The sequence below is a fragment of the Oncorhynchus mykiss genome, chromosome 13 (genome assembly GCF_057628025.1).
Source record: "Oncorhynchus mykiss isolate SJ-2025 chromosome 13, ASM5762802v1, whole genome shotgun sequence".
Taxonomy (NCBI): domain Eukaryota; kingdom Metazoa; phylum Chordata; class Actinopteri; order Salmoniformes; family Salmonidae; genus Oncorhynchus; species Oncorhynchus mykiss.
Genome location: NC_143034.1, coordinates 10,258,411 through 10,268,608, shown reverse-complemented (window position 1 = coordinate 10,268,608; position 10,198 = coordinate 10,258,411). Strand labels below are relative to the sequence as shown.

Here is a 10,198-nt window from a genome sequence, read left to right as displayed (position 1 = left end):
TCACGACTCAACCAGTGGTGACAGTTGTCAGAAGTCAACATAATTCAACATACTAGCTACAGCAGCAAATGTTACATATATTTAGCCTTACAAATGTACAACACTAATGAAAACAAGCTTTTAAAAAAAAATGGTTGGACGATAACTTTTACCAAGGGACTCGTGACTGGAGGATAAAGGACTCCCACTAGAACACGAGGGACTCTACTCGGAATCTAGCTTTAGGTGGCTTGACTACATCTACATATTACTCAGATACAAAGTATAACTCATTATATTACCTCGTTATGGACTAGCGTAATACTATTACTGTAACACCCTGTGTTACTAATGTGTTGGTGCAATAACATCAATATGCAAATCAAACATTCCCAAGAGGAGAGTGATTGACTTGAGATAATATTAAACTAAATGCATTTCTGGAAGAAAATACACTTGAATTAAAACGTGATGTCATAATTCATACCCTTTAGTACATTTTCATATGAGAATATTACAGATGGACTTCAGGTCTTGCAGGGTAATTATGCAGAGCCTGGGGTCAAGTGTTAACACACCCAGACAGTCACATGTCCTCTTTTCCCCACCAGAGACCGGAGTTCAACCCCCCCTCCCACCTCCCCCTCTGTTAACAAAGTGGTAAAAGGTAAAACATACAGTGGGGAGAACAAGTTATTTGACACACTGCCGATTTTGCAGGTTTTCCTACTTACAAAGCACGTAGAGGTCTGTGATTTTTATCATAGGTACACTTCAACTGTGAGAGACGGAATCTAAAATCCAAAAATCCAGAAAACCACATTGTATGATTTTTAAGTAATTAATTTGCATTTTATTGCATGACATAAGTATTTGATCACCTACCAACCAGTAAGAATTCCGGCTCTCACAGACCTGTTAGTTTTTCTTTAAGAAGCCCTCCTGTTCTCCACTCATTACCTGTATTAACTGCACCTGTTTGAACTCGTGACCTGTATAAAAGACACCTGTCCACACACTCAATCAAACAGACTCCAACCTCTCCACAATGGCCAAGACCAGAGAGCTGTGTAAGGACATCAGGGATAAAATTGTAGACCTGCACAAGGCTGGGATGGGCAACCCGCTTGGTGAGCTGGCAACAACTGTTGGCGCAATTATTTGAAAATGGAAGAAGTTCAAGATGACGGTCAATCACCCTCGGTCTGGGGCTCCATGCAAGATCTCACCTCGTGGGGCATCAATGATCATGAGAAAGGTGAGGGATCAGCCCAGAACTACACGGCAGGACCTGGTCAATGACCTGAAGAGAGCTGGGACCACAGTCTCAAAGAAAACCATTCTCAAAGAAAACCATTAGTAACAAACTACACCGTCATGGATTAAAATCCTGCAGCGCACGCAAGGTCCCCCTTCTCAAGCCAGCGCATGTCCAGGCCCGTCTGAAGTTTGCCAATGACCATCTGGATGATCCAGAAGAGGAATGGGAGAAGGTCATGTGGTCTGATGAGACAAAAATAGAGCTTTTTGGTCTAAACTCCACTCGCCGTGTTTGGAGGAAGAAGAAGGATGAGTACAACCCCAAGAACACCATCCCAACTGTGAAGCATGGAGGTGGAAACATCATTCTTTGGGGATGCTTTTCTGCAAAGGGTACAGGACGACTGCACCATATTGAGGGGAGGATGGACGAGGCCATATATCGCAAGATCTTGGCCAACAACCTCCTTCCTTCAGTAAGAGCATTTTGAAGATGGGTCGTGGCTGGGTCTTCCAGCATGACAACGACCCGAAACACACAGCCAGGGCAACTAAGGAGTGGCTCCGTAAGAAGCATCTCAAGGTCCTGGAGTGGCCTAGCCAGTCTCCAGACCTGAACCCGATAGAAAATCTTTGGAGGGAGCTGAAAGTCTGTATTGCCCAGCGACAGCCCCGAAACCTGAAGGATCTGGAGAAGGTCTGTATGGAGGAGTGGGCAAAAATCCCTGCTGCAGTGTGTGCAAACCTGGTCAAGAACTACAGGAAACGTATGATCTCTGTAATTGCAAACAAAGGTTTCTGTACCAAATATTAAGTTCTGCTTTTCTCATGTATCAAATACTTATGTCATGCAATAAAATGCTAATTAATTACTTAAAAATCATACAATATGATTTTCTGATTTTCTTTTTGTTTTAGATTCAGTCTCTCACAGTTGAAGTGTGCCTATGATAAAAATTACAGACCTCTACATGCTTTGTAAGTAGGAAAACCTGTAAAATTGGCAGTGTATCAAATACTTGTTCTCCCCCACTGTACATGTAAAAAAGGTTTAACAGAATAATTACAAAAACAGTCAGTCAATATTAGTCAGATATGTAGATGCCCAGCTTGGCAGCTCCATTATAAGGTCAGTGTTGGGCACGGCACTGTGAATTGCTTCTTGATGTTCTTTCAGCATTTCTTTCCATTTAAAACAATTCCCGCACTGATCACAGCTGTATGGCTTCTCTCCCGTGTGTATTCTCTGGTGTTGCTTTAGATTTCCTTTCTCGCTGAAGGTCTTCCCACATTGGGAGCAGTGGAAAGGATTCTCCCCTGTGTGTCTTCTCTGATGTTGCTTTAGGACATTTAACCGACTGAAGCTTTTTCCACACTCAGAGCAGTGGTATGGCTTCTCTCCACTATGTATTCTCTGGTGTCTCTTTAAGTCTCCTGCCTGACTGAAGCTCTTACCACATTGGGAGCAGTGGTGGGGCTTCTCTCCACTATGCATTCTCTGATGACTCTTAAGGCTTCCTTCCAATTTAAAACTCTTCCCACAATGATCACAGCAGAATGGTTTCTCTTCTGTGTGAGTTATTTGGTGCCTCTTCAGATATGATGACAGACTGAAACTCTTCCCACACTGAGAGCAGTGAAAAGGTTTCTCTCTTGTGTGAGTTTGTTGGTGTTTCGTTAAATTTGATAACTGATTAAAACGCTTCCCACATTGGGAGCAGTGGAAAAGCTTCTCCTCTGTGTGTATTTTCTGGTGTCTCTTCAAATGTATTGACCAACCAAAAGTCTTCCCGCACAAGGAGCAGTGGAAAGGCTTCTCCCCTGTGTGCATTCTCTGGTGAGCCTTTACGGTGTCTACACGATGGAACCTCTTCCCACACTGAAAGCAGTGGCACGACTTCTTTCCTGTGTGAATAAGCTGGTGCCTCTTCAAAGTGCTCGGGTTCTGAAATCTCTCCGCACGTTGACCACACGGGTGAGGCTTCTTTCTTTTGTGAATCTGATGGGGAGATTTGGGGTGAGTTGGACAAATAAAACAGTCTCTGCAGTCTGTGCAGGGTCTTGGCCTACAAGTGTGTCTTCTCAACTCCTCTGGATCATAGAAACTAGTGAAGCAGTCCATGCAGTGGTGATGTTTCTGTCTTGAGTTCCTCCGTCTGTGTTGTTTATGGTTTCCTGATGCTGTGGAACTGGGCTCACTGTCTGAACCTGGGTTGGAGATCTCTCCTGTGGGAATATGAACAGATATGGGGTTAGAATTAGAACGGTAACATTGAAATGGGATTTAAAATACTTTTGATGCAAGTAGAAGCAATACAATAGTTCTGGAATCCCCTGTGGCTGCCAAGGCAACAACCTCTCTCCGTACTCCACACCTGAACTTACCTGGGTCAGTGATACTATCTACTTCCTCCTCTTCCTCCTCTAGGTCTGGAGCAGACACTTCCCTGTTCTCCTCTTCTTCATTGACTGCTCTCTCCTCCTCCACCTCCTCTGTGACTGCTCTCTCCTCCTCCACCTCCTCTTTGACTGCTTTCTCCTCCTCCTCTTTGACTGCTCTCTCCTCCTCCACCTCCACTTTGGCTGCTCTCTCCTCCTCCACCTCCACTTTGGCTGCTCTCTCCTCCACGTCTTCGACTGCTCTCTCCTCCTCCACCTCCCCCTTGACTGCTCTCTCCACCTCCTCTTTGACTGCTCTCTCCTCCTCTACCTCCTCTTTGACTGCTCTCTCCTCCTCCATCTCCTCTGTGACTGCTCTCTCCTCCTCCACCTCTACTTTAACTGCTCTCTCCTCCTCCTCTACTTTAACTGCTCTCTCCTCCTCCACCTCCTCTTTGACTGCTCTCTCCTCCTCCACCTCCACTTTGACTTCTCTCTCCTCCTCCACCTCCACTTTGACTGCTCTCTCCTCCTCCACCTCCTCTTTGACTGCTCTCTCCTCCTCCACCTCCACTTTGACTTCTCTCTCCTCCTCCACCTCCACTTTGACTGCTCTCTCCTCCTCCACCTCCTCTTTGGCTGCTCTCTCCTCCTCCACCTCCTCTTTGACTGCTCTCTCCTCCTCCATCTCCTCTTTGGCTGCTCTCTCCTCCAACTCCTCTTTGACTGCTCTCTCCTCCTCCATCTCCTCTGTTACGGCTCTCTCCTCCTCCACTTTGACTGCTCTCTCCTCCTCCTCCACTTTGACTGCTTTCTCCTCCTCCTCCACTTTGACTGCTCTCTCCTCCTCCATCTCCTCTTTGGCTGCTCTCTCCTCCAACTCCTCTTTGACTGCTCTCTCCTCCTCCATCTCCTCTGTGACGGCTCTCTCCTCCTCCACTTTGACTGCTCTCTCCTCCTCCTCCACTTTGACTGCTCTCTCCTCCTCCTCCACTTTGACTGCTCTCTCCTCCGGGGACTCTGTGGACTTTGGTTCAGACATGGAAGGCTAGAGATGGATCCAAAAAGGAAGCACAACATGTAAAAGGTGAGTTTCACTAAACAATAAAGGGATAGAACGTGCTCAATATTCCATGCACTAGGAATCACTGCTAATAAAATGGAACTAGCTAGCTCACGTTGCTATGGCGATGGCAACGTCAGTAATGTGAAGCTATTATTGGGTTATCTTTAGCTTACTGACCAGCCCTTAAATCATGAATCTCAGTTCCAGTACATTACACAGAAGAGTCAATGGACAAAGGTATCTTCTGTAATTCATTCACAGGTAGAGATCACAGCTACAGTACAAATCATTCACAGATAGAGATCACAGCTACAGTACAAATCATTCACAGATAGAGATCACAGCTACAGTACAAATCATTCACAGATAGAGATCACAGCTACAGCACAGATCATTCACAGATAAAGATCACAGCTACAGTACAGATCATTCACAGATAGAGATCACAGCTACAGCACAAATCATTCACAGATAGAGATCACAGCTACAGTACAGATCATTCACAGATAGAGATCACAGCTACAGTACAGATCATTCACAGATAGAGATCACAGCTACAGTACAGATCATTCACAGATAGAGATCACAGCTACAGTACAGATCATTCACAGATAGAGATCACAGCTACAGCACAAATCATTCACAGATAGAGATCACAGCTACAGTACAGATCATTCACAGATAGAGATCACAGCTACAGTACAGATCATTCACAGATAGAGATCACAGCTACAGCACAAATCATTCACAGATAGAGATCACAGCTACAGCACAAATCATTCCAAGCAAACCGTTTGAAGCACTTATTCAGTCTTCCACAAAAAAAAAAGTTTTTCCAAACCGTTTATTTCATTTTTGCGCTTTATCAAAAAATAACTTTTATATCACAGGTAGAGTGAGGCTGCAGTAGCGTACTGGGGTTGCTCTTTAGCAAATGTTAAATTGTGAAATCACAATGTGTTTACAGTCATGACATACAAAACACACACAAAGTAGTTATGTTACAGGGAACTTTGATGATCCCGTGTCAAAAAAATGGCTTGTAAACTTGTTTTAATGTGTGTCATTAGTAGATGATGAACTCAGTGTGATCACCATCGCAGACCAAAATATGCCCATATTATGCCATCTTAAAGATGTTGCCTCTGATCTGAGGACACACACACGCTAGAGCCAGCTATACCCTTCCTGTGACAAATGTATTAGAAATAAACTGACATCACATTTACATAAGTATTTTGACGCTTTACTCAGTACTTTGTTGAAGCACCTTTGGCAGCGAATACAGCCTCAAGTCTTCTTGGGGTATGATGCTACAAGCTTGGCACACCTGTATTTTGGGAGTTTCTCCCATTATTTTCTGCAGATCCTCTCAAGCTCTGTCAGGTTGAATGGGGAGCGACGTTGCACAGCTATTTTCAGGTCTCTCCAGAGATCTTTGATCGGGTTCAAGTCCGGGCTCTGGCTGGGCCACTCAAGGACATTCAGAGACTTGTCCCGAAGCCACTCCTGCATTGTCTTGGCTGTGTGTTTAGTGTTGTTGTCCTGTTGGAAGGTGAACCTTCACCCCAGTCTGAGGTCCTGAGCGCTCTGGAGCAGGTTTTCATCAAGGATCTTTCCGTACTTCACTTTGTTCATCTTTCCCTCTACCAGTCCCTGCCGCTGAAAAACATCCCCACAGCATGATGCTGCCATCACCATGCTTCACCGTAGGGATGGTGCCAGGCTTCCTCCAGACGTGACCATTGGGTTCTTTATCACCTCCCTGACCAAAGTCTTCTCCCCTGATAGCTCAGTTTGGCCGGGCGGCCAGCTCAAAGAAGAGTCTTGGTGGTTCCAAACTAATTCCATTTAAGAATGATGGAGGCCACTGTGTTCTTGGGGACCTTCAATGCTGTGGGATGGCAGGTAGCCTAGTGGTTAGAGCGTTGGACTAGTAACCGAAAGGTTCCAAGATCGAATCCCCAAGCTGAAAAGGTACAAATCTGTCATTCTGCCCCTGAACAAGGCAGTTAACCCACTATTCCCAGGCTGTCATTGGAAATATGAATTTGTTCATAACTGACTTGCCTAGTAAAAAATGCTGCAGAATTTTATTTGGTACCCTTCCCCAGATCTGTGCCTTGCCACAATCTGGTCTCCTTCGACCACATGGCTTTGTTTTTGCTCTGACATGCACTGTCAACTGTGGGACCTTATATGTCCAATCAATTGAATTGAACACAGTTGGACTCCAATTAAGTTGAAGAAACATCTCAAGGATGATCAATGGAAACAGGATTCGGGGACGGACGAAAGTTATACTGTTACATTTGCCCCTTGATAACCAGCGCACTTCTGTAAAAGCGTTACGTGGTTGCTGCCCATATCATAGCATAGTGCAGGAAATACACAAGAGTTCAGGGGCCTTGCTTTACAAAGGTTATCCATTTTCACTGTTGTGTCCAAAACGGCTTTCAAGCGGTCAGACATTCCCTTGGCAGCAATAGCCTCTCGTGGATGCTGCAGTGTCCCCAAGTGGCATCGGGAGCAACTGCTTGCACACCCGTTACCACTCCACTATGTCTATTTGACTAGGCTACCTGCATTTGACATTATGTTATTTCGCTGAACACGAGATGGTTTAATTGTATTTTTGGCAGTGAAACGAGGCTACTCAGGCGAGAAAAAACCCTCACCCAAATGTATAGCCCTGTTGGAAAATATAAATGGACTGATTGAAAATGTGATAATTTTTTAAAATATATATATATATATATATATATATATATATATATATTTATATATATATATTTATATATATATATATATATATATATATATATATGTATATGAATAAAATGTTTATTTGGCGTACCCCCGACGGCATTGCGCGTAACCCAGTTTGCTGCACATGCTTGGAATTAGTTGTAGCTATCGTCTCGTGAATACTGAAATTAAGTTGGCTGGCTAGCTAGCCTCCTTAGCTACCTAACTATTGGCCTTGTTAGCCAGGCTAACTTACTAGCCAGTGATCCGAGTAGCCAATGGATGTCATGTTAAAAATTAACAATTTACACTTCATATATTTTTGACATTGACACTTAATATGGTGATTCACAACACTGTAGATAAACATAGATAAACATACTGTAGATAAACACAATTGCTTGCTATAGACTGTTAGCTTCCAATGGCTAGTTAGCAAGCTAGCTAGCTAGAGCAATGTGCACCAGATCAACAATTAGCCGCCTGTGGACAAATAATCCGACTACTAAATTATTCTTTCTGTATTTGCAAACGTTCTCAAATATGTTACAAAGCTTGATTTTCACCTTGACACTTGATTTAGAACGGTCTTGTAGCCCTCTTTTACCAGAACGAGATATGTGCTGACAACGCGAGAATACAGATCTGCATTCTCAAGACAGTCACGGCTGCGCTAGATGCTCACGTTGCGCAACTCCAATACAGCTTTCATTATGAAAAGAATATGATATTCTACCCAGTTGTTTGGAGATTTTCAGGCCAGATCATATGAGAAGCGGCGACCGTTTTAGCAGTTCATCACGGTTCCCAGTGGTGTAGTGGAGGTGTACATGTTAAGCCCCTGAAACAGGGGAGAAATAATCACGAGAGTGATACCGGTGTTGTTTTCTCAATTCAACTTTTAGTGCAATCATTTTACAAAAGTAACACATTACAAAACAGAAAAACCGTTATACAAATAACACAGCAAAATATCTTATTAACAACGCACATGTTCATTCACAACGGACATAAAATGGCAGCTACTCTCAGTAGGATGCCATTCTTCACTACAACCGAGCAGGGCTCATATTACTCTCTGCAAACTTAACTCTAACTTCCTCAAGACGTTACTAAGACACATCTTAAACACTCTTGACATGTTAGCGAGTTATTACATTTAAATTACTATTTTTTTGATCATCAATAACGTACCTGAAAAAGAGGATAAATAATCACGAGAGTAATACGGTGTTGTTTTCTCAATTCAACTTTTAGTGCAATGAGAAAAGACTGCGATTTCCCCGGGAATATGGGTGGAGACCAGAGCAATCGATCTCAGACTCATAGATTAAGAGCATTTAGTAGATCACAGATTAACACTTTTAGGCACCACAAAATGAAGTAATCAATATAACGTTTACACATTACTCTCACAATTCGTACCCTTTGTACGCTTGACGGATTTTTAACTTTAACACAATTATATGAATGTTATCAATCTCTATCAACTAATACTGAATGCATGATCTTTTTAACCTTAGATGTTTTAAGATCCTCACATACTATTATGAACTTACTAATACTTTTTAATGTATAACAGGCTATGGATATGTCCTTTAACCTGTCACATACACAGGTATATGCTGTACACTCACTTAGTGGGCATTGCATATACTTAATTCTTAAATGCATATACTTAATTCTTAAATCCCCACCGATACGTATCTGAGTAGTGTAGTGGACGTATACCCTGTATCGATTAATAGGGATTACGGAACAAATCGGAATGTTTATCTTAAAATGTTACTGAACTGTTATTTCTTCGCATTTTAGGCGCGGCAGTAGACCTACGAAATGCAATTAGCAGGGAAACACGTACAGTTCTAAAAAAACAAGCGGTTTCATAAACAGAGATGGAGATACCCATTATGAAGAGAGGGGATTTAAAGATGCAACAACTATCACGGTTTGACGATATGATTAGCATCATGCCTTTAGGTGCTAGACAATGAAATAAAGTTGAAAGAAAACCCAATAGAACAGGAGAATGCATATGAGTAAGTCTTTATACAAATGTATTGCCTCAACGTTTCTATGGTGGGATTTAAGCTATAGGCTAGTTTGAAGCAATATAAGATATGCCTCATAATATGACGTAAAACACAATGTCAAACAATTAAGGAACAGGATAAATATAGCGACGCTTATGATTGGCCTAGCCGTCTTATGGTAGATGGAAAGGCCCGCCCAAAAACATTCTATATTAAATGTTAACTAGCTACAAAGTAGCCTATGACTGACTACCTGTCAGAATGATATCATGATTATTTGCGTCCATCCAGTGGCCATTCCTTCTGCAAATTCCCTCATATACTACAGAAACACTTATAATCAGACAATAGTGCTAGGTGCCTGCACACTTGAAACAATGAGTAACTACTCTCAAAAATGTAAATGTTAGATTATTCCCAGACCGCAAAAGTCGTCTCCTGATGTGGGTTAAGCATCGTTATGGATTTAGAACCTACAATTTTGTAATTTTTTGAGAGAAAAAACGTGTGACCTGAAAAATAAAAATGGGGAAAGTTTGAAACCTGTGAATTTCTAACTCCATTTATTGGTTTCAATAGTAGGCCTCCTGCATAGTACAGTTTGGGTTGGCCTGACTGTGAAAGACCAATATGGGATTTATCATTTTACATTTTAAGTCTAGCCGTTTGGAAAAATTTGGGCAAAATTAAAGTACACCCCACTTCTCCAGGCACCACTACACCACTGACGAAA

At 42.6% G+C, this 10,198-nt stretch overlaps 1 protein-coding gene across 1 annotated transcript; it reads right to left on the bottom strand.

Moving 5' to 3' along the window:
- Nucleotides 1-448: 448 nt before the first annotated feature.
- Nucleotides 449-8,081, bottom strand: LOC149978689 (uncharacterized). Its single transcript, XM_090195070.1, has 3 exons — nt 7,999-8,081; nt 3,625-4,666; nt 449-3,465 (listed from the first exon to the last, which is right to left on the bottom strand). The coding sequence occupies exons 2-3, from the start codon at nt 4,658-4,660 to the stop codon at nt 2,315-2,317; spliced, it is 2,187 nt and encodes a 728-aa protein (XP_090051196.1). The 5' UTR covers nt 4,661-4,666; nt 7,999-8,081; the 3' UTR covers nt 449-2,314.
- Between the last annotated feature and the right edge of the window lie 2,117 nt (nt 8,082-10,198).

Bases quoted from the DNA above. Each gene is read 5' to 3' on its own strand.
- LOC149978689 (XM_090195070.1), bottom strand. From the start codon at position 4,660: ATGTCTGAACCAAAGTCCACAGAGTCCCCGGAGGAGAGAGCAGTCAAA. The intron at 3,466-3,624 runs GTAAGTTCAGGT...ATATTCCCACAG, and splicing joins AGATAGTATCACTGACCCAG to GAGAGATCTCCAACCCAGGT.